Raw genomic sequence first — 25,579 nt, 5'->3', positions numbered from 1 at the left:
GAATACGGAGACCACCGACCTCGGTGCAATGCAAAAGTGATAGGCCTATCAACTCGGCTTCATCGTGGGAGATTCTAATGATCTTGAAGGCCTTGGTTTTCTTGGTGTCAAGCTGAGCAAGGCATGAGGCAGGGGTGCCAGCCCAGAGGGGAGAGCAGTATTCCATCAAGCTGAAGATTTTTAATAATCTGAAGCTAACGAGCAAACTCGTCATGTGTGTATTTTTTTTTTCGAAGACAGCTCAAAGTTCATAATCAGTCGACATACAGAAGATCCTCATCTTCGTCACTCCCCTCGGAATAGCTGCTGGATGGCCTTTCCTCCTCACGGGAGTCATCCTCAGTGTCATCAAGCGCATTGGAAATACGGCACTTGAGGAATGCCTTGGAGATTATCTCATTCAGCAACTCCCACCAGATTTGCAGTATTCAGCCACAGATTGTTGGCTGATACACCTTCCACTGGTACCCCCCTTAGTGAATGACTTTTCTCTCGTCTCACCAGATCGTGTGCATCCATCCCTTAAGATGAAGGTGAACAATGCTGGAGGGGAAACTCATCTTGGGGAGTGTTTTGCACTTAAACACGATTATACAGAGGGAGCTTATTACCATCTGTGGTGCACACGATTATGACCGTAAACTCGTCAATTCCAATACATGTGGTGCATATGGTAATGGACTTTCCCTCCTTCATGGTTACCGACATAACTGCAGTTCTACAAGGGAGGTCAAATGTCAGCGGTGTATGGTCCGTATTTCCAATAAGACTTTATCACTTGGTGATAGTTGTGCAACCGTTAAAATCGAATGAAGTTTGTCCTCTTTTCTGCTTCCTCCGGTTGGTGTGGGGTGACGAGTGTGTTGCCTGCTCGCCAAGTTATAGTGTGCCATAAACCCATATGCTCAGTTCGCACTCACCTTGAAATCCTCGATGCCAGCTTGGTTGATGATTGACCTGACCTTGAAACGCACAACTGTAATGGAGATTCAATCACCCTCTGCTCACTTCTGCTTGATGCACCCCCTACCAGCTCCTTCTTTATCTCTGGCCATTTGACTGTCTTCCCTCGTAGTGCCGCCTTCTCTTTGGGTGTGGCATCTAGGCTTGACTTGTCACTCCTCCATCACCGAACATTGACCTCACTGATGTCAAACTTCCTCTTGGCTAATCTGTTGCCAAACTCCTCTGCATTCCAGCAGACAGAGAACTAAGAGGCTGCTGTACAAGATTGTGATGTGGCATGACGAAGAACCGAAAAGCTCGAAGATATTGGGACAAATTAAAAAATCTAGTGGATGCAGTGACACGCTGCTCCGAGGTATGCCCCCATACCTAACCGAACAATAACCTCACACACATTTTAAGAGCAATACATTTTCATGATGCAAATGAAAATAAATTTCTTGCATGTTACATTTAAGCTTAACCTTACTTAAATGAGCTGAATAAAACAAACAAAAGCCTATGTTGTAATGTAGCCAGGAATAAGGAACACCCCTCCCTCGACCTGTGCACAAAGCGCAACCCAAACTTTTACCCTAATTTTCTTGGAAATAAAAATTAAGTGCTCCTTGTATGTCGAGATTTGCTGTATATTTATTTAAAAAAAGTTCCTTTCGAGAAAAAGCAATGATGTCATCAACCACCTCGGGAGTTTTGGTATGGTTATCCTGAAGGTATATTCCCTGCTGCCAACCAGATCCATGCCCCTTCCAAGTGCAACTTGGCAACTTATGTGGGCAATTTGAGGATGTGACCATGTTGCATTGTGTCCAATTGCTTTATTTTTCTATTGGTGTCTCAGCACATTGAGTAAATAATATATACTGTCTTGTCTCAATGTACAAACTCACACAAGTACTTCTCTGAATCTAGTACTGTACTTATTTTATACACTAGTACTTCTTGTACTCTTAATCGGGGTGAAGGGCTCGGTGCTGTTGGAGAAGCTTTGGGGTGTATTTTGTGGTTACGTTGTCTGCAGATATTCATCTCGAAAGGGATTCCATCATCTTGCCTTTAATCAGATATTGCCTATGTGCCTGTACCACTTGATAAGATGGTAAGCTGAAGCGGCTGATGTTAATCTGCAGGTTTTCTGAAAAAATAAGAAGTACTGGGAGGTTGTCGGGCTTTGAAGGTTGCAACCATGATTGTTGTATCACCCCAAACAGTTCTCTCAAAGAAGCCAGCAGCACGGAAACAGAGGATTGATCTCCCAGCAGTGACTCGGAGATCCCCCCCCCCACATCCGTGTGTGTGTGTGTGTGTGTGTGTGTGTGTGTGTGTGTGTGTGTGTGTGTGTGTGTGTGTGTGTGTGTGTGTGTGTGTGTGTGTGTGTGTGTGTGTGTGTGTGTGAGTGAGAGACACACACATTTGGACCCCCACTTGCGTTGTGCGAAACAACCACTGTGAATAGGCATCCCCAACTCTGGCAACTCTGACAGATGGAAGCATCCGCGAAGGGAAACGTCCCATGTCTCCGGCCAATTCTCGTGGCATTGTTTTCTGAATAATTCTTGACACCAGGCATCTTATTGTTTGTATCAGACAAGAATTGCAACAACTTTGATAAAACCAGGATTTTCTGAAGCATTTTATAAATTGAAATGCACAAAGGAGTGCATTGTCATCTCCAATCAAACTAGGAAGCATGTCAAAATGCAAAGCCCATCGGTGTCTGCTTCATACTCAAACTAAACTTGATGAAAACAAAATTTGATGCCAAAAGCTCAAATGGTAGAAATGTTATGGCTTGGACACACACTGAAAGCCAATATGGTAAATAACTAATGAAACACTGTTTCACAAACCCATTTCACCACAATAAATTTAATATGAATTGAAGGTTTGTAGCAGTGAATCTGAGCGGAATCACACTCAAGTTCTTGCAAAGGTAGACGCTAACATACCCAGGCTATGTTGGTAAACATATAGACCAAAAATCAAAAGGTCCGCATTTAATTGCGTGCACAGATTCCACAGGAATATGAAGGTAAAATGGGTAAAACTTTTTCGAGAGCGGGAGAAAGGAGCATAAATTGTCTTCATGCTTTGCAATAATGGCAGCTGCGCTGTCATTTATCTTGCTCTGGTGATCAGACTGATGAGATTCCATGAAGGACCATTGTTTTCTTGGTTTTTATGTTGTTGTGGTGGTGATGGGAGGATTTTTTTTTTTTTTTGCACTCAAAATTTAAGCTTATGGATGAGTGGGATGACAAGATTGTCGTATCCTGCTCATTTGAAGCCCCAGAAGGAAGTTTTAAACTTTACCATCTCTGGAAGTGGTTCAACAAACTTCAGAGGAGAGAACAAAAAGAGTGTAAGGTGGGATGGAAAGTCTGCATTTTGGACTTTATCCAGGATGTGGTTTACTGGAAAAATGTGTGCATCCCAGAGGACTTCTGGAGGGTCAGAGGAAAGGACGAAGAGCAGAGAGAGCTGTATCAGAGGAGATGCTTCATAAAACGGAGGTCACCGACCAACCTGTCCGCGAGGTGAGAGCAACAGGCCTTGTGCTTCGGCCTCATCGCTGGAGTTGATAATCTTGCGAGCTTTTGATTCCACATAATTCAGGATAGAGATGCATGATGCTTGTGCCTCAGCCCGTAGGGGCGAGCACTATTGTGTTGAGCTACTCCGAAGGCCTTATAGTTAATGGACTGACTTGGAGCAACGGATGAGTCTCAATCTTCAGCCAAGGATATGTCTTGATTGATGGTGAGGATGAGGTGTTCAAGAGATTGAGCCTCTTTCAGTGGCTAATGGCCCAGTCACACCTTGACGTTTTAGCCAGCTTATGCCGATTTTTGAAAAATTTGTCTAAAATGCTGGCACACGTCGAATACGTTATGGGTAAGTTTTGGAAACATTGAGAGCACGCTGAAAAACACTGCCATACATCGTAGTACGCTGGCTTTCATCGTTGTACTTTGTAGTTGTCCTCAAATTTTCCATGCTTGAAATTTTACGACTTATGCCAGCGTATGACTCACAAGTTCCGCTACGCAGGCCATAAGTTGTAGGCACGTTATGCGATCGTTGACACGCGTTAATTGTAAGTTTATCATAAGTCGAAACACGTCGAGGTAATGGTTAGCGTCAGTGTTCCAGACTCCCTGGTTTTTTGGGGGGTTTTTTTCTTCGGTATGACGGTGATGTTGACACTTCGATTTCTAGTGCGGTTATGATTTATATCGTTGAGCGGCAGCCTATTAATATTGTATTATGTGCCAATTCGACATGTGCCAACGATCGCATATTGTGCGTACAACTTATTCCCATCGCATGTGGAACGTGTGAGGCATACGGCAAGTACGTCGTAAAATGTTTAACACGTTTAAAAGTATAAGACGTACTCCACTTACTACGACGTATGATAGCGTACTTTAGCATTCTATTCACGTATACCAAACTTACCCATACCGTATTCGACGTGCGCCAGCGTTTTAGACACATTTTTCAGAGGTCAGCATACGCTGGCAAAATCGCCAAGGTGTGACTGTGATGTTGACACTTCCATTTCCCCGGCGGTTATGATTTGAATCATTGTGCGGCAGCCTTTTAATAGGCTACGCCACGTGATCGTCGGCGATACGTGCAGCACGCTATGCATAAGTTAGACTATCGTTGGGCATAGGTTGTGAACGCCGACAACAGGCTAAGCATTCGTTGGTATAAGTTAACTATAAGACAACGAAACGTTCTGTGTCCGTTACTAATATGTTATGCATTCGACCAACTTGTTATGAATACGTCCGAATCTTTAAAAAAAACATCAAAAGTTCAGCGTAAGCCAGCGTTTTACATTCATTTTGATACGTTGCCATTGCTGGCTAAAACGTCAAGGTGTGACTGGGCCTTAACCATGGAAATAGTTTGGTGGGTTTGTGGATATCTACGAAACGCCTTGTTTCAAGTGTACATCAATGCAACACCGCACTAATTTCCAAAAGCATTGTCTTTTGTGCATGAGCCAATCGTATGTGGTTATGCCAACTTGACTGAAGTGATTGCGAACCATGCATAGAAGCAGGAAAAGCACAGGACTTGCAGGTATTGCAGAGAAAAGGAAACAAACGAGTAGGCGGTGATTGTGTTTTCAGCTTATTGTTGGGTAAGAGTCCATGGATGAGGAGACTGGGGTGTGTGTGTGGTGCATTGTACGTCTCCAGTTCTGTTGTTGGAATGGAATGAACAACCCTGCGAAGTTATTTAAATACTTGATTGGTTAAAGTGTTGTCCATGGAAGTTGAAAAATAGTCCAAACTTATTTTGCACGTTTTAAAAAAAGTTGTTTTTCGATTTGAAGGAGCCATTTATATGAAATGCCTTCACCTTTCCTCTTTCCTTTGCCCTTCTTCCTGTACTTGTTTGTCATCATCTTCCTCCCTGCACTTCCAGGTGCAGATGGAACGAAGGCTGCAGAAACGTGAGACAGAGGTTTATGAACTGCAGCAAGCTCTAAGTGACATGCAGATGGTCGTGCTTCAGAGTCGCGAGCAGATTCTGCAGCTTTACGCGAAGAATGATCTCCTAAAGATACGGTACCGGTGGCTGTTTTTTTAACGTCCGCAACCATGGCCGGACGGAGATTGTGTTTTCACCCCTGTCTGTCTGTGTGTGAACAGGACGTCTCAAAAAGTTGAGGACGAATTCGGACAAAATTTGGTGGACAATTTTGGTGTGTGACAATAATGAAATGATTAGATGTTGGTGAAGATCTGGATCCAGATATGAGAATTTTCTAAGTGATTCTTCACCATTGAGTGATACAGTGCCTTCAGAAAGATTTCACACCCCTTGACTTTTTTCACATTTTGTTGTGTTACAGCCTGAATTTAAAATGGCTTAAATTAAAAAAAACATTTTTGGCATTTAATCACACAAAAATACCCCATCGATGACAAAATGAAAACGTTTTTTTGAAATTTTTACAGATTGTGAATATGAAATACAAAAATATCGAATTTACATAAGTATCAGACGTAGCGTAGCGTAGCGCTTTAAATTCAGACGTAGCACTTTAAATTCAGGCCAAAGAGTTCTGTTTTCGTCTCGTCAGACCACATAATCTTTTGCCTTATGCTCTCCGAGTCACGTGCGTTTTTGCAAACTCCAGACATGCTGCCATGTTCCTTTTTCTCAGGAATGGCTTCCATCTGGCCACTCTCCCACAATGCCGAGGTTTGTGAAGTGCTGCAGTGATTGTTGTCCTTCTGGCAGATTCTCCAATATCAGCTAAGGAACTCAAGTTCTGTCAAAGTGATCATGGGGTTTCTGGTCACCTCCCTGACCAAGGTCTTTCTTGCCCGGTTGCCGAGTTTGGTCGGATGGCCAGCTATAGGAAGAGTCTGAGTAGTTCCATATTCTTTCCATTTCCTGATGATGGAGCTCACTGTGCTCTTGGGAACCTTCAACATTCTTGAAATTGTTTTTTACCCTTCCACAGATCTATGCCTCCTCACAATTCTAGTTCTATGGATAGTTCCTTGGACTTCATAGTCGAGTTTCTGCTCTGACATGCACTGTCAACTGTGTGACCTTGTATAGAAAGGTGTGTTTCTTTCTAAATCATCTCCAGTCAATTAAAAACGATACATAGCACAATATCTCAAATTTTTTTGGATGTATTTGGACAAAACTTGGTGGACAGGTCGGGTGTATGACAAGGTAGAATTTATTTGATCTTGGTGAAGGTTCGGATCCAGATACGAGAATTTATTTTAATTTTTACAAGTGATTCTTCATCGTTTAAAAAGGGGGCAAAAACGATAGATGTATATATCATGATATCTCAAAAGTTGGAGATGGATTATGACAAAACTTGGTGGATGAATTGGTAAGATTACAGGAACAAGCCAATTAGATTTTGGTTCAGATCAGCAGATCCAGCCTATCAGTGGGAAACAAAACGTAAACTGTTCAGCCTGGCTGAGGTATTGGCTCTACCAAGTGCTGTTGTAGTTTTACCTGCTTTTCTAACTGTAGAGAAAATTGTCAGGTGGTTATTTATCTTTTTAGCCCCAACCCCCAGCCCCCTTTAAATATCAGTCTAATACAGGGGTCCCCAAATAATTTTGGTCATGGGTCAGAACCAAAATTTCTTAGCACCTCGCAGGCCACACAACCAAAGGCATCTATTTACTCATCATCCCGCTAACATTCTTCTCTCAGGCAATTGTGGTCGTTAAGCATTGAATACTTATTGACGCAAGACATTCCAGCTTTTCATTTTTAATGAATTTGAAAAAATTTCTTAAAACATCTTTTCACTTTGCCATTATGGGGTATTTTGTCTGGAATGGTGACACATTTTTAAAATTTCATCCATTTTAAGTTCATATGCCTGGTGTTGGCTCAATGGTTAGGGTGGTGGGCTGGGGATCCTGAGTTCAAACCCCACTCGGATGTTGAATTAATACCAGGTGGGGTTGACTCTGCCTGTCATCCTTCCGAGGTCGGCAAAATGAGTCCCAGCTTGCTGGTATCCTGTGTCGGAGTGGTGACCTGCCCAGGATTGTGCCCAATAGCCAAGAAGACTGCTTAGGCAGTACCAACGCTCTGCACAGAGTATGGTCCCAATGGATGGATGGATGGATTTTAAGTTCAGGCTGTAACACCACGAAATATGAAAAAGTCGAGGGTTGTCAATGCTTTCTGAAGGCACTGTATTTTGTGGCACGCACTGCAAAATTATCCCCACACTACTCAACTAGAACGGGCACTCAGTAGAGCGCATACCTTCGCCAACGCTACATTTTGCCCCCCCCCCAGAAACCGTTGATTGTGAGGGTATTTAATCCCATACCACATCTGCCATCTCATATGTGTTATGATGGCTTAAAAACATTAAATTTCCTACTGTTTGACACTGATTCACGTACATTGTACAATTTCTGTATGAACTCCCTGACCTTTTTGGGTGTTAGTGTCAAGTCAATCTGATGACAACTGGTCACATTATAAGAAATCAAATATTACACATCACAGGATAGGGAATTGAATTCTAAACATTTTGAATCTACTTACATGCAAATTGTATAAGAATTGACCATGTTATGATAATAAAGGTCGTTGACCCCCCCTGACCTTTGACCCAAACCGCTAACAAAGGTAATGACGTCATTGTGTCATATCGTATATCACAAGATTGGGCATTGAATTCACAACATTTTGGCATTGGTTGCATGCAAATTGGATAAAAATCGACCGCACGATGGCAAAATGACGATTTTGACCTTTTCATGACCTCAACCTTGACCTTTGTACTCTTAATTTTGTAATTGGTATTAGAGTGTGGGGAACAGAACAGTCAACATTTTAGTGTTGGTTTCATGCAAATCGGATGAGAATTGACCGTGTTATGACTAAAACCGCACATTTTGCAATGTCGTGATGCCCCCCTGACCTTTGACTCCCAACCGCTAATAAGGGTTATTACGTCATTGTGTCATGTCACATATCACAAGATGGGGCAATGAATTCTGAACATTTTGGCATTAGTTGCATGCAAATTGGATACAAATTGACAGCGCTATGGTAAAAAGACGATTTTGACCTTTTCATGACCTTGACCTTGACCTTTGACCCGATCGCTCCCAAAATCTAATCAAATGGTCCTCGGATAATAACCAATCATCCCACCAAATTTGCTGCGATTCAGTTCAATACTTTTGGAGTTATGCGAATAACAAACACACATATTCACAAATAAATAAATAAATACACAGCGATCAAAACATAACCTTTGCAACAAAGTTTGCGAAGGTAAATATAGTACACCCCACCCATTTTTGAAAAATGTTGCTACAATTTCAAAAACCCTTGTTTGCCAAGTTTAAATGTCTTCTGCCATTTTAGCCTTGCTCGTGAGATACCACTACATCTCACCCTTCTGAGAAACTCTTCACGGTTATTTAACGTCGAGTTTTTGAACAAAATCCTTACATAATACCAGCAATGATGCATGGCAGTGAAATGTGGTCTCAAGAGTAGTGAGCAAAAATTGATCACTACACAGAGCCATAGAAGGTTGTTGCCTTGGCATAACGGAAAGGGACAAATTGAAGCCAAAAGATGAGATGGAAAACCAGATTCGATCACATATTGGTCACAATCAAAATGCTGAAATGGAATTGGGATGGAGACATAGCAAGAAGAACAGACAACCGATGGATGAGCAGAATTGCAAACAGGCAACAGAGAGAGGGATGCCGAAGAATCAGAGGAAGATTGACGATTCAATGGAGAGACAAACTGAGAAGTTTTCTGTCATCTACCATTAGTTTGTGGATATTAAAGATCCGACTGTGTATTTTGCACAGTCATCAATTATCGTCGGTATCCTGAATAAATTCCTTATTCCTGCTGTAACCTACAGGGGGCCCAGTATCATGGTAAAATGATGCAGGGTCTGTCTGTCTGTGAGCAGTTTATCTCAAAAAGTTATGGACGGATTTGGACGAAGCTTGGTTGACAGGTTAGGTGTGTGATGACAAATTTATTGCATTTTGGTGAAGATCCAGATCTGCCGATACCATCATTTTAAAAGTGATTCTTTACCATTGAAAGGTGTGGCCAAAAACGATTTTCTGTATAGCACGATATCTCAAAAAGCTGTGGATTGTTTTGACAAAACTAGGTGGATGAGTTGGGTCGGTGACGAGAGCAAGTTGATTAGATTTTGGTTCAGGTCAGGATGCAGATCTTGCCTATCAGTGGAATGCAAAACGGAAATTATTCGGCCTGGCAGAGGTATGGTATGCGCTCTGCCGAGTGCCATTGTCATTGTATTCAAATGCAAGACATACAAAACTAGAGGGGGAGCACTCGGTGGAGTGCAAAACCTCCGCCGCCAATACTGCTGGGTCACTTAAGTGAACCTGATATCCTATTCATTGTAGGTCAAAACGGATCAGACTCTACTGAACCACGATTGAATAAACTAAACTAGATTGACGTGCATGTAGAAATGCCCCAAAAAAAAATCGAAATTTTTTTGAAAAAAAAGTTGCAAAATTTCTGGGTTTTTTTCTCTAACAAATTTTTTGGGGGGGGTTGGCGGGGGGGTTGGAAATCACTTAAAACATGTATAAATGCAAAAAAAAATTCAAATATTTTTCAAATAAAATCGAATTTGTTTTGAAAAAAAGTTGCAGAATTTTCGAAGTATTTTTTGGACCAAGTCCAAAATCTAATGGCATGATCCTTGGACCATACCTAATCCCCCCACCAAGTTTCGTCGAAATCCGTACAGGAGTTTTTTCCGTAATACTGTTCACAAACAAACAAACAGACAGGGGTGAAAACAGTAACCTCCTTCCATCTTTGATGGCGGAGGTTAACGAGCACAAGTTCCTTTCAATTTTCAATGGAATAGAAAGGCCTTTCTCTGTTTTATATGAGGAGAGATGAGGAAAAGTTTGAGGTGTTGGCGACCTCTTTTTGTACCTGGCACAGCCGATGGGCCCACGCTTCCCAGTCACTTTGGAGGGGGAGGAGGGAGGAAAACTGAAGGTGTCTTGGGTGCATGATTGGAGGTGGTGTGATGAGTGAGGTGTGCGGTGATTGGCAGTTGAGGTGGAGAGGTAGGTGTAAAGATGTGGGTCAGGGGGTTGGAAATAGAGCAAAGAATGTGTGAGAAGATAGACTTAACGTGAGTGTAAAGAAATCTATTCGTGTAAATGTTTATGGGCTAAGGTGGCGCTTGGTCTGGCGTCTGGCTTCCTTTCTCGTCCATTGCTCTGCTTCCTGAACTCCAAGAACAAAGGGCAGGCGAGATGGCAAGAGAAGAGCAGGCGGACCAGATGGGAGAAAGGTGGGCAAGAGAAGAGTGGGTGGGATTCAGCACCGGAAATGGCTTCATTTGCTATGTGAAGGAGCTCCTTGAATAACATGGGGCGAGGGCATCTGGCGGCACTTTCCGGTTAGGAACAAGTGCTGGTAACCATATGGGGGTCGTAGTTGAGCAGAATGCTCGGGCTATCCCTACGACGTTGAACTTCGCCCACTGCACACTCGTGCCCTCAGCTAGATGCCAGAATGTCTAGCCCTGAGTATCTATAAGGGTATGGCCTGCTGTCTTGCCTCCCGCTGGTCCAAAGGGAAGTGGTGACGTTGGTTGAGCGATGGCAGCAGTGGTGTAGCATAACGATTGTAGTGCGAAAAGTTCGTGATGGTAATGGCGGTCATCAAGACTGTGGCGTTATTGGTGAGTGTAGATGAGTTTGAGCTGTGATCCGATGATGTGGGGATTTTTAGGAAGCTATTGTGATTGGAGAAATGTTGTAACGTTGGGGTTTGAGTACAGTGAAGGTGTGAGGTGAGCGTCGGTTGGGTAATGGCATGAGGTTTGTGCATGAAATGGCATGCCTATGGAAATTGAGCTACCTATTGCTGTGGCCTGCATGCTTGTGTGATAGAGAAGGTTCTGTGTGAAGTAAAGTAAAATAGATAAAAGAATATAGAATGGGAATAAAGACCTGCCTAAAAGCCCTCGCATCGTATTTTGTCCCATCAACCCACTAGCCCGAAGGGAAGGACTATCTAAAACGAGTACCAATGAAATAACTGTCTTGGGACCACTATATGGTGTCTTCTATTGCCTGGGGGAAGTGCTGGCTTTGCAGAACCGCAACACGATTTTGATCTCCATAGATCGATAAGAGTTTGAAATATTTTATGAACACTCGGTGGCTCCAGTCGTTTAAGTTTGTATTTCAGTTGATATCATGCATGTTCTCGTATTACATGAGCTTCCCATTTTTGACAAATGAAGGCAGAGAAATGCTGTTCACTCAACATTGTGACTGCCCTTGTCTCATTTTTTTTTTTCCTGCAGCGAGATCGAGGATAAGAAGAAAATTCAGAATCTACTGTCTCTGCGTGGACCACGCGCCAGGGACGCGACTTATTGCTTTGATCCTTCGACTGAGGTTTGGGTCTTTTTGAGCAGTGATGATGATGACTTTGAGGCTTTTTGTGAAAATTATGCCGTTTGTGATTTTTGTCAACTGTAGTTTGTGTTTTTTTTTTTTGTTTTTTTTTGCCGTCAGCCCAAAATACTGTTTGATTACGACCAGCAAACCAAATTTGTAATCGATTCATGGTCCTACTTGCATTCGATAAAATTATGTCGTTACTTGAATGATCTCCTTTTCATGTCTGCTAATGTAATTGGCAGTGGTACGGATGTATGACCCCCTACTTCGAATTTGAGCAATTTCAATCTGATTTTACATTTCAGTGTGAGTTTGTGGTGCAGTTCTGGGTCGGTGCAAATGTATCCTACTGAAGAAAAAACAAAAACAAAACCGGTTTACTGCCGCTTTGGCGGAAACCACTGTGGGAACGTCATCTTGTTGAGTTACGGTTTACCTACGCCTTCTACAGCCTCCATCCTTTTAATTACAATTATTTCTTCCATCATTTTAATGTACATATATGGTGTGTTGTTTGCTCTCGATATCCGAAGGAAATTCACATGAAACTTGCGAATAATGTGGTCAATTATTACTGTTAGTTTTTTTTCTGTATACAGTACAACATCCAGACTTGTGGAAGAGCTAGAACACTGACCGGATCGGTGTGCAACAGAACGACAACAACAACAAAAAAACAGCAGAAAGAGGGAGGAAATGCCAACAGCAAAGTTGAAGAACAAAATAGAGGGAGACTTGGACAAATGAGGGGTGAGGGAAGGGGAGAATGCATGGGGAGGACAAGATGGATGCAGAACCAGGCTCTCAGTACAGAAAACTAGAAAGGAAATGGGACAGGCTGTAGTGCTTGGGGGGGATGGGTTGATTTGGAGAGGAAAATATGTTTTTGGATGGGGGCGAACAGCTGTTTTCGAAGACCGGGAGGGAAGCATGACGTTCAAGTGAAAGTGGAATTTGATTCTACAGGTGGGAAAAAATGGGAACAAATGAGTGGAGGTGAGTAGCGATTCTGGATTTTGTGAGTTTCACCGGAAGGAGGGTTGATGGTGGACCGTGTGCACCCTGCCGAAACCTGTGGAAGGGGGACAAAGCACAAAGCTGTTTGTAGCGCAGAAGTTGTTGGTCAGATAGCAAGTAGTGTAGCCTGATGTCATGGAACCTCCAAAAAGACCAGACCACTTGTGACTTTCAGTTGAGGCAATCATTTAGAATTTGGCTAGGTTGCCAGTGATAGCTCACCCACTCTTCACAAAGGGCACATTGGAATATCTAACGTCCACCAAGAGACACATGGCCAGACGTCCATCTGATGGACGGCACCCACATTGATGCCTCGCCCTGCCTTCGAAACCTTGGCCAGGCAGCTCAGAGGTTACATAATTTGTGGTGCACCTTTGATTGTTGTTTTATTGGTTGTGTAGTAACCCTGATGTTGGCTTAGTGGTTAGGGCGGATGTCTTGGGATCGTAGAGTCTTGAGTTTGAGCCCCTGTCATTCGTTGAATCAACACCAGGTGGGGTTGACTCAGCCTGTCATTCTTCTGAGGTCGGCGAAATGAGTACCAGTGTACTGGTAATCGGGGCATTACATCAGCGGCACACTCACGCCCTCAGCTAGTGATTCTACCCGCAGCCTTGTGTCCTGCTTTATGAAGAGCAGGAGGTTTTCAACTGATTTGCAAAATCAACATGACAATGTCTGTCAATTTGTTCAGTTTCCTATGTCCTTTCTCTCCACTTCACACATTGTCACCATACTTGCGGATAATTAACTCTCTTACTATTCTGCGAGCAACACTGAAATCCAACTTTTATTCCGTTCGGCTTCGTCGAAAGTAGACTTTTTGGTGAAGCGTTCAATATGTTGGATGGCATCACTATTCTGGTGAGTGGCGATTCAAGCTTAGCCATCATGGGATTGTTCCCATTTATTCTGTTCATCATAGGATCGTTGTTCTTTCGCCCTCCTATCCTAACGAATCTCACACCTTCGCGTCACCACTCAGATTGACTGGTATATCTGCAAATGTTTTAATTATCTTTGTAGAAGTGTGTTAGTGTGCTACACTTTGTCCAACCAATTTATATTGTGGACACTAGAAAAATAAGTAAAAGATCCATTTTCAATATTCGTTCATCTTAGTAAATCCTGTTCATTGCTTCCAATGACTGATGAAGATTAGAAAAATTGAAGTTCGATGGATGTATCAAAGGTTTGAAGCGAATCCATTTTTGCTTGAAACCTCAGTTACACACACCAGAAGGAATACCCTTCTCAGCCCACCTGCAGTGGGAAATGTGCTGTGGCACCTTCTTCGAAATGTACTTTCCAATCTTTGTCATTTTCCAAAAATTTGATTGATCACAACATATACTCTGTATCATAATTTTGAGAAGGTTCCAATATATTATGAAGAGGATAAAAGAAGAAACTACCACCAAAGGTGGCGTGATTTTAGGCACGCACGCACATGCACACACCTGCTCGATTCCAGATAGATGACAGGAAGTTGAAGATTATGAGCTGGTTCTTGCTATTGGATTTTCAGCAGTTTTCGTTCCTTGCTTGATCTTTCACTGATTCGGAACGGTTTAGAGCCATATCTCTCCAGATGTTAACAGATATATCCACCACTTTTGGACACTGTTTCAATATGTCACTTTACTGTAGTTTCTGGCCATCAAAACGTGGCCTGCCTTGAAATGGTTCATAATAAAACACAGCTTTAAGCAGTCGTTCATCATTTGTACCAGCCAGCCATGATTGAGTCAAGACGAGGATAGATTCCGCACTTACCATGTTCACATGACGGATGACTTCTACATTTGATAGGTGGTCCATCCAATATATTCTCATGATGAACCGTAGGTGATGTAGCTGAATGCTGGTGAGTTAATGCAAATGATGATCGTAAAGTGTGTATACATGTTACAGAATATAAAAGTTTCTTTAATGCTAAATCACAGTAAACCTTCCACTTGGCAGCCAATGTAATGCCCGATTGAGACCAAACCGTTTTTCGCAGACCACCAAAGGCTTTTGATGCTGCTCGAATGTGGTTGCTATTTTCCACGTCGATAGTTGTTTGCTGAAACCGTGCTGCCCCAGATACATGTAGATTTTGTGACCGATAAGAGCTGTGAGTTGAATATGTGGTCAGCAGGATCCATGTGCGGTGCCCGAGTCATAGGCTGACATATTATTTTGTTCTTTTCAATACGGATCACAAGTTCAAATTTTTGAGAAGGAACTACGAACCAATCTCCGATCTTTAGGACATCCTCAAGTGAATGAGCTGCTGATGCAGCATCTTCAGCAAATGGTAGTTTGCCGATGCAAATTATATGGGCCTTTGTATTTGGCTGCAAGACTGACGAGATTGAACGATTTGCCATCTGATCTCGATCAGTTTGTGGACAGCTTGGAAGATTTGAGAAATTATTTGGAGGACAGTTGCATGTTAATGTAAAATCCTGCCTGTTTCACAACATAATGTGTTCATACCATGCTCGTTGCATACTTGGAGGTAATTTGCTGATGTTTTCTTTTACTGAGCTCTACTAATATTCAAAATTAAATTGAATGCTGTCAGAGAACAGCATTGCGCATAGTGGTTTTAAACTTGTATTTCAAATTGATGCTCGGAAGTTGGTAATTTCATTATTAGTTCGTACATTGATCGAGCAGCCAACATAAAGCAAAGTGCGACAGCTTCCCATTCTGCTTTTACTTTGAAATGGCAGGAAGTTTAACCGAGTTGCAGAGGAGTTGGACCAAAATGATTCGGACGTGATGCTCGAGAGATTTCGCTCGATGAGGTTGTTTTTTCTTTATTTATTTTTTAATTGTTCCCATACCATTCTCATGTCTTCCAGCCTCCTGTTGTTAAATTGTTGCTCTTTCCACAATTATCTCATTTGCTCAAGAGCCTGTGCCCTATACTCCATCAGTTAACATAGGATCCTCACCACTTCGGCTGTTTGTGAACATTCCTTACCACTGAAGGGCTGTATCGGTGAAGTGAAGGGTGGTAGTATCAGTGAAGGACCATATGTAAAAGAGTGTCTGCGAATGAAGGGCAGCTCACACTCCTCTGTATTGAAACTTTTGGAGCCATTTTACAGAAACGAATTGAAAATAATTGATTGAACATCTTTCACAACATGCATGCAATGTTTTCACAACATGCGTGCAATTTTAATTACCCTCGCCAAAGGAGAGGGTATTGCGTTTGGGTCCGTTTGTTTATTTATTTGTCTGAACAGAACTTTCATGTTTTTCTCCGCAACCGCTTGTCGGTTTGAGACAAAATTTTCACCATTGGTGTGAGTACTCGTGTAGAATGTTTTAATGATAATGATGACATCATGGGTCACGTGGTGTGGCAGCCATGTTGAGGAAAATGGAAAAACTTTGGACCTCTGTATCTCTGAAACCGCACCAAGGAAAAAAAATTAAACTTGGCACATAGCAAGTACTCCTCATGGGGAATGACTGATTTTTTTTTAATGACATCGTAGGTGTCTGTTATTACATCATAATTGCATCATAAATGCAGAACGCTACATCCGATCGGTATGAACATTTTTGAGGGTCATCTCGAGATAAAATGGTCAAAAAAAACAAATTTTTGATGTCATCGGTCACTTGATTTGGCAGCCATGATTGATTTTTTGTTTTGTTTTTTTAAACCTTCAAAAATCTTCTCTGAAATGGCTGAACAAATCGAGGCGAAACTTTACACATATGACCGCCTATCTATGAGGAACAAAACGTTCACACATATGACGTCATAGGTCACATGGTTTGGTGGCCATATTCGATTTACCCTAATACATATAAAAAATCTTCTTCTTCAGAACAGTTGGACAGATCGAAGGGAAACTTCACATAAATGTTCCCCAAGGCATGTGCGTACAGGGTTAAGGAATAATTATTGATGTCGCATGGTTTGGCAACCATATTGAATTTAAGAAAATATTAAATAATTTTTTCTCTGGAACCGCTTAATCGATCGACGTAAAACATCAAAATTGTGATCGAGTAGTGATGGGGAATACCTGTTTTAAATTTAAACTTGGTCGGACACATGGTCTGGCAACCAGAATTATTTGATTTTTTGATGTGGGGGGGGGGGGGTTAAATCATTATTATTATGCTTTTTATTATTATTTATTTTTTGGAATAAGACTCACTTGGCTGTGCCTGGGTGGGTTTGAGGATAGAGGAGTAGCAGATGAAATGCAAATCCTATCCAGGTTCCTCCTGACTTCATCTTTGCTTTTTGCTTGTTTGGGTTCCTTCTGATTACTCTATTGCAGGACTGTACCTGTTTGGTCTTCCATTTGATCTGAATTGAATTTACTTGAATTCAATTGAACAATAAAATTAAAAAATTTCATGGGTCAGGTGTCCGATCAAAGCTGGGTTGCATCAAAGCGGGACATCTTGGTACCCGGTCATCACTGCCAGCAGTTATAAAGTGGCAGTTCCAATTATTATCTCATTAATTCCATAACACCAGTACACAAACGTCACACAAAATACACCACACAAAACAAGTCTCGGCAAGGGTCTGCAGTATCCGATTGCTCTTTTTCTTGTTTGGTTTGAGAGGATGTCGTTGGTTTTGCCTTTTTCATAGGCAGAGTCTTAGTACTCCAACTCGATTGGCTTTAAGTTGACCATTAATTGTGGATTGGAACCACATGTAAAGAGACTAACCCAAAACACTTGTGTTGACTGAGTTTATGATGTTTACATGATGATTTTTCCTGATACCACTATCTCTATCTGCAGAGTGTAGAATCCACATCGTTAATTTGACTGCCTTCAGCCAGTTTTTAACCCACATCCTCCCTCTGGGATGCCAGTTCAATGTCCATACCTCAAGGCCTCCAATGTACGAGTTTGTGGACAATGCAGTTGGAGCACAATTAACTAATTGATTCATTGCAATGATTTCAAACACTTGTTTATAGCATCAATGGGCAAGCCATTATATCTTTATCCAGGGTGTCATGTTGATAACCCGTCCAATCACAATTGACTAGTTTTAACCGATCATGTTGCAACATTGGCTCATGACCCGCAAGGCTTTGTTTTAAATGTAAAACAAGTTTTCAAATTAAAGATGATGCAAGTCCAGTTCTTTCTCGAAAATTTACTTTCGGTAGTCCATATCAACCGTCATTTGTTTCCGTTGTAGTTTAGTTATACAAGGACACTTAGACCCAAGAAAATTTTAACCCATCAATTTTGTGTTTTATCCAAATTCTGTCATCTGTTTCCCTTGATTTTTATTTATTTATTTATTATAAGCTTAATTTATCAACAAGTTGTATTTTTGGTGTCGTCGGTCTTGTGACAAATGAGCACATCCAGGCGTAGCATGCTACGTCATCGTGAGAGACCGCCATCCGGCCTACTACTCCAGACCGTGCACACCCTGTCCTGGACCAGTCCCTCATCCATCCACCCCTTCTGCTGCGCACGGACAAGGACGCTGGCTGGAAACTTGTCTTTGGGCATTGTCTTTCTCTTCAACATGACAAATGTGGGAAGCTTGCCACCGTCTGTGGTGCAGTCGAGCATGATGGTGAATCGATCCGTCTTGTGAACAGGAGTGTTGATTGTCACATTGCATGCAAGCTAATTTGAGGCGTGTGCTCCGTTGTTAGATTTGTAGCGGTCCTTTTCCTCCAGAGACCGGATAGCATCCATTCACTCATCGAACGTAACCAGTGTGTTTTCCCTCGAATGGAGGCGGGACAAAAATGAGTAGAGCTGAGAGTGAGCTACGAGAGGTTCGGTGCACGGCTTAACGTGAAGGATGCTCTCACTGTTGTTTTTCTTGTTTGCTATATTTGGAGTCTTCATGAAGTTATTATACACTCGATCTGCAAGTGTCTTTGCCAAAGACTCCAGCTATTGTGAATAATTTGTCTTTTGATGTGAGACCAGATGCTGTTCTTTTGTGTTTAATAGCATTTTCAGAGCTGCGAGACTCTATATACGCCACACACCTAAACTCCAGGCATCTCCGTTTTGTTTATTTATTTACTTTCCTCACACAGTTAACAAAATGCGGTACAAACTCTTAACCTGAACCGATTTTCAAAATTTAAACGGTAAAATTTAGCTTTACAGCAGTTCTGACTGCTAAAAAAAATAAAAAAGTGTTCATTTGGATTATAATTGAAATTCAGCATTGATCGTTTATAAGACTGATTGTTTTTTTTCTTTACCTGTGTATTTATTGCAATCCCAACTTTTACCTTTTTTGCTGATAAAAATGTGCAGATTATACACCAGAAAATACAGTAAAACCTTTATGTCTAATTCTGAAGAGATGCTTTGCAAAGAAAAGGGACCCACCTTTGTTGTTAGCAAAAAGGTAGATAAACAAAGCTTTTGTTCTCCATTTTAGCAGAGCCGGTTTACCGGGGATTTGTACTTCGCGATCACATGATTTTGGCTTTGGCACTGCTCTAGAACTGTGGTTTTAATCAGCATTTTTTCACCATTCCAGCACTGTTGTTTTTGTCAGTTCCCCTTCTCTATGAAACTTGCACTCCTCTTCAGAGTTATTGTTGACTTTATTCAGCTGCTGTGGTTTTTTAAGAGCTATCATTGGCATTTTCCAAGAATGAAACACTGAGGGACCTGCCTGAGCTACTACCAAGTAGGACTATCTGACACCTGTAATCTGGCTGACTGAGGTGCATGAGTTTTACATTTTGAATTGCAAAACCCATCGAAAACTATTTTACTGATGATCTCTCTAAACGTTGGAATTGAAGGAATTTTATGTTTGTATCTGCAGATTGATGTTCCTCGGCTACTTCCTCGTGCCATTAAAAACAAATTGAGTCGGCTTGCCTCACCATTGTCCCGTAAGACTTGATGCATTCTGAAACAAATGAAAGCTTTTGACTGTTGTACGTATGTCTGTTTGTCTATTTTTGGTTGTATTTCAATATCCTGGTTTAAATGTTGTTTTTAGGAGTTTGCAAATCGATCCCAGAAGCTTCAACTCCTGCGCATAGCAAGGCAGAATCTGAGTCTGGCAATGATCAAATACTGACCCTGAAGGTTAGATAAATGTTATGTCATCCTAAAGTTATGATTTCTTTTGTTATTTATGCAGCAATCATTTTACAGGTTATTTAAGATGATTCACATTTTGTTTCCAGTATTTTCACATTTTGTACAAGGGACAGACATGCTTTTGTGGGCATGTCAGGAACATATGTATGTATATACAAACATATACAAACAGATTAATATATATATATATATATATATATATATATATATATATATATATATATATATATATATATATATATATCTGTTTGTAGGCTCATGGAAGAGTGAGGTGATGTAAAAAGTCAATGGACTGATGGTGCGGGTCAAAGTTAGATACAAGCAAGATAATTAATTAACAGGATAAGAGGAGAGGAAGGAAAAAGCACAGTTTCCTGCAAGCAAGGGAGTTGGGTTCAGTTTGGTTAATGGGAGTGGAAAATATCCCAAGTAGGGATGAAATGAGATGGAATTATTGCCTTTAAAGCCTTGGAGGGAAGAGTGCTATTGATCTGTCTCCAGAAAGTGGTTCTACAAATGCGAGAAAAGAATAAAGAAGAATGGGAATATCGATATATAAAATATGTAAGATTGATATATAGAAAAAGGAGAGTGGTTAAGCCTGGATTTTTTGAGTTTAATTCGGAAAGGGTTTCTGTGAAAACCAATGCATCCTGGAGGAGTTGGAAAGGATCAGAGGACTTGTAGAGAGTAGAGGGAGCTACACCAGAGGAAACGTGGTTAAAAAAAATACAAAAAAAAAACATGCTAACCAAATATGAAACGGACAACAGATTGGTTAAAAAAACAAGGGATCTTTTAAAACAGATCAGAAAGATCACAGGAAAGCTTAAGCTTAGGTTTTAAGAGTAGAACAGGAAAAGACCTTCGAAGAAACACACGTGAAAGAAAGATGGAAGGAGTTTACCAAAACTAAATATAAGCAAGATATGTGTATGATTGCAACCTTAGACAAAACAGAATACAAGTTAGCACCAACAGTGGTGATGTGCGAGTTATGTAGATCCATGGAAAAGCACCAGGTGCCGATAAAATTCAAAGATAACTCTAGTTAACGAGGAGGCAATCAAAATTTTAAACAGCTCTCTACACAGACCTGCAGCAGGATTGTATGGCACAAAATGTGGAAGCAGTCAGCATATCATACATACCATTGCCAAAGAGTGGATGAAAGAGAACATTTAAATAACCGAACCATTGCCTCTTCATTTCACATGCAAGTAAGATATTACGAAAGACCGTTCAACACAGAATAAAAGACTGCATTAAGCGAGAAATGCCCTGTTGAGCAAACATATTTCATAAGAGGAAGAGGTACGAGATAAAATTACAAATCTGAGGTGGATCATGGGAAAAATCAATGGAAAAGCAAAGGAAGCTGTATCTGTTGTGTAGATTAAAAGCAAAAGTACTCGTTCCCAGTGACAGGAAAAGTTTCAGTTGATTTATCAAATTTTATTATTTCATGGACTTTAAAAAGGTTAACTGTGTTTGCACTCTTGGTTTCACTCAGAGTCAAAGCTCTAAGCTACTTGTACTGCCCACCGTGAAATTGTGATGCATCATCGGGCAATGGAGGTTCAATTTGTCTCACAAGATGGCAAAATGTACCTATTTTAAATAGTGAATGTTGAGTTTTGCCTGTGTGCGCAGCTTTTCTAATACAGCACGGGAAGCGGTCCCTGCAAACGGGAGACTTAAAAAATGCACAGACAGACCACAGTTCAATATATATATATATATATATATATATATATATATATATATATATATATATATATATATATATATATATATATATATATATATATATATATATATATATATATATATATATATATATATATATATATATATGGCAGTCCTTCTGGCTGTGTCTGTCTGTCTTTTTTTTGTGACGAATAAGCTCCCAGACCAGTGAACCGATCTTGATGAAACTTTACACATATCGTCGACCGAGAATTAACAGGGTCTATCTGACATTTCATTCAAATTTAGAAGAAGTCCATGTAGAAGGGCAACAGAGGAAACTAAGTAAGATTATTTTATGTAACCTTTATATGTACCTGTTCTGTAGCACACGATATGAAAATAAAATGTGATGAGATAGCGGCAATTCCACTTTGAATTTTTGATTTCATTTTTCTCAAACTTTAAAAAAGTGTAGTTGGACCCTGTTAATTCTCGGTCGACGATATATAGAACTAACTTTCAGCTCCAGGATGCGCTAAGTGGCTCTCCATAAAAATGAAAAAAAAATACATTAAAAAAAAAAATAATATATATATATATATATATATATATATATATATATATATATATATATATATATATATATATATATATATATATATATATATATATAAATAAAATTTCCATTAGAAAAAAAAAATGGCTTTCCAATAGCGCGCCGGCGTATTAATCATAACAAAAGGCTTCATGGTTAAAAACGCTAGGGTTTTTTGAAATACAAAATGTTCGTATTCGTTGACTTTTTAAACATACACGTTCTCCTCCTGTTATTTGAATTCTCGAACTGCACGCACACGGCAACAGCTTACTGCTGATCGATCTGCTCATGAAAGAGCCAGGCAAGCGGAGTCAGCTGCAGAGAGAGAGAGAGAGAGAGAGAGAGAGAGAGAGAGAGAGAGAGAGAGAGAGAGAGAGAGAGAGAGAGAGAGAGAGAGAGAGAGAGAGAGAGAGAGAGAGAGAGAGAGAGAGAGAGAGAGAGAGAGAGAGAGAGAGAGATAGAGATAGAGATAGAGATAGAGATAGAGATAGAGATAGACAGAGTCGTCTTACTGGTGATATATCTGCTCATCTACGATATAAATGGCAGTCCTTCTGTCTGTTTGTCTGTCTGTCTGTTTGTTTGTAACCAAGAAGCTCCTAGACCAGTGAACCGATCTTGATGAAACTTTACACACATATAGACCTAACATTCAGCTCCAGGATGCGCTAAGTGGCTTTCCATAAAAATGAAAATATATATATATATATATATATATGTATATTAAAAAAAAAGGTTTTTGAATAGTGCGCCGGCATATTAATCGTAACAAAAGGCTTCATGGTTAAAAACGCTAGAGTTTTTTTGAAATACAAAATGTTCGTATTCGTTGACTTTTTAAACATACACATTCTCCTCCTGTTATTTGAATTCTCAAACTGCACGCGCAAGGCAACAGCTAACTGCTGATATATCTGCTCATGAAAGAGCCAGGCAAGCAGAGCCTGCTGCAGAGAGAGAGAGTCGTCTTACTGCTGATATATCTGCTCATGAAAGAGCCAGGCAAGCGGAGTCGGCTGCAGAGAGAGAGAGTCATCTTACTGCTGATATATCTGCTCATGAACGAGCCAGGCAAGCAGAGTCGGCTGCAGAGAGAAAGAGCGTCGCCTAACTGCAAATAGAGCGTCACACCGACCAGCGAGAGAAGCACAAAACTCACATTCCAGCTTTCTCGGTCTGGGATTTGGCAGGACATCGACAGTTGCCACTGCTGCTAGAACCATTGAGTGGCTCAAGGCCGCCTTCAACTATGACCTCTCTGAGGATTACGGCAGCATAAAGATTACCCTCCATAAATCTGAGGAATAAAAGAAGCCTTCCCAATTTTCTCCATACAACTAATGCCTCAGTCTAACTAGCGTGAGGAAAATAGGGCAAATTTCCCGGGTATTCCCGTGTACTTCAGCTAGTATATATATATATATATATATATATATATATATATATATATATATATATATATATATATATATATATATATTTATTTATATATATTTATATATATATATTTATATGTATATGTATATATATGTGTATATTTACATATATATATATATATATATTTATATATATATATATATTTATATATATGTATATGAATATATATATATCTATATATATCTGTATATTTATATATATATATATATATATATATATATATATATATATATATATATTGTTGCGGGGTCGAGTGAGAAGACCACTAGGTGGGGGAAGCTATGTCAATTCCGACCAGACTCCCCGGAATTGTAGGCTGTCGCACACGGATAATTCCGTGACGTGGCGGGTCGCTTAACCGACCGTGGACGCCAATAACTCAACCGCATGACCTCCGGTCCTCCCGTCTATGAGGTAATCGGGTTACCTAATTAATCACATGATTTAATTACCGGGGAACCACGCCCTCGGTACGCCTTGTCCGAACCGGAATACTCTACCGGATCGGATCACTTTTCCGGATCGGATGCAGCTGAGCGACACTGCCAAGGACGTACCAGCTAAAAGGAACGGATCGTTGGAAATAAAGTCCCGGCTAGAGTAGGATTTGGACCATGCTGGACCAATGGGAGAAAAGACAAAAACGATCAGGGAACATTCCTAATAATGATAATTTATTTACAATGGGCGAGGAAAAATATGTGGCACAGTAAAGATTTATTGGGGTATGTAATGCAGAGATAGGGGAGAGAGGTGTGGTGCGACAATAATACAAGCAACTTCCGAAAGCAGACAGAGCAGACTTGACGCAAAATTCATTGCAGTAACAACAATAATGATCTTCTACAGACTTACTTTGCAGACAGGCACCAGCACACTCAGACACATACAGAAAAAGAAACCCTGATGAGAAGGGACTTTTGAAACCAGGGAGGGAGGGGAGTTGAGGTTATGCTCTCGGTACCTGGGCGCCCGATGGCACGACGCGCCACCAATACGTTTCAGTGGGGGGGGGGATGCTCTGTGGTGCGGTACCCAACAGTAGTCGCGTTGTCTCTGACCCTAGCCGCACGTGTGTAGACTATGCTCGTGAAGGAGGAGCTTGAGTGGAGAAGGGCGGAGTACAGAGTGCGAGGGTGGAGTAGTGGGTGGGACCAGATAGGCGGATGGGGTCGATGCCGATGTGTGGGCGGAGTCGAGGAGCAGGAGGCGAGAACAGGAACACACCATGTTAAAACACACACACACACCCAAGACGGAGGAACTTCTCCGTCTTTTATAGGGCCCGAAGCTCGGGGGACGTGGCCATGCCGAATTCAACATTATCGCCCGAATCAGGCGCTTCGATTGGCCCCGATCCCTCACGTGGCCCACCAGCTTGGGCCGGAAACCGCCCCATTTAGTTTCCGGAAAGGCCACCCCAGACAGTGAACACATCTCGCTCCGACCCCATGACATGACACGAATCGCCCACACCGAAATCGGCACGCGAATCACTAGTAAATCTTCATCGGGTCTGGACCCCTTGTTTTCGGGTGAACTGACCATGGAGCAGCGGTCTTCCGGAGAACCTCCCGGACTGACCACGTATCCTCCATCGGAGCCGCTCGTGGATCCCAGTGGTGTTCGCTCTGAGATCTTGGGTCATCGTGGACCGCATGTCGTGTCAGGTGAAGGACGGTACGCTGTGGTAACCGAGTCGAAGGGCAAGCAGGGCAGAGGGTACCATGGATTGTATTGCTGTGAAAAACACCATATTTGTTCGCATGCCTTTCTAATGCAATCGGTGATTCTC

General features: G+C 41.3%; 1 protein-coding gene and 1 long non-coding RNA gene across 7 annotated transcripts in view; one reads left to right on the top strand and one right to left on the bottom strand.

Moving 5' to 3' along the window:
* Positions 1–1,072, bottom strand: part of LOC147032548 (uncharacterized) — a 50,699-nt gene extending 49,627 nt beyond the window's left edge. The window contains exon 1 of one of the 2 annotated variants that reach the window (XR_015055229.1): positions 921–1,072. This is a non-coding gene — a long non-coding RNA (uncharacterized LOC147032548). The remainder of the gene's footprint in view (positions 1–920) is intronic. The other variant, XR_015055228.1, reaches the window with a different exon arrangement.
* Positions 1–25,579, top strand: part of CCDC77 (coiled-coil domain containing 77) — a 112,622-nt gene that overhangs the window by 24,190 nt on the left and 62,853 nt on the right. For 2 of the 5 annotated variants that reach the window (XM_085870285.1, XM_085870280.1), the window contains 4 exons: positions 5,410–5,552; positions 11,849–11,942; positions 19,774–19,843; positions 19,954–20,042. In XM_085870285.1, coding sequence (XP_085726411.1) covers positions 5,416–5,552; positions 11,849–11,942; positions 19,774–19,843; positions 19,954–20,042 — 390 coding nt within the window. In that variant the 5' untranslated portion in view covers positions 5,410–5,415. Of the gene's footprint in view, positions 1–1,199; positions 1,322–3,403; positions 3,504–5,409; positions 5,553–11,848; positions 11,943–19,773; positions 19,844–19,953; positions 20,043–25,579 lie in introns of all 5 variants that reach the window. The other 3 variants (XM_085870284.1, XM_085870283.1, XM_085870282.1) reach the window with 3 other exon arrangements.

This window comes from Eptatretus burgeri, chromosome 2, assembly GCF_056783735.1.
Source record: "Eptatretus burgeri isolate ZD-2024b chromosome 2, Ebu_testis_v1, whole genome shotgun sequence".
In the NCBI taxonomy this organism is placed as follows: Eukaryota; Metazoa; Chordata; class Myxini; order Myxiniformes; family Myxinidae; genus Eptatretus; species Eptatretus burgeri.
This window is presented reverse-complemented; position numbering and strand designations above follow the sequence as displayed.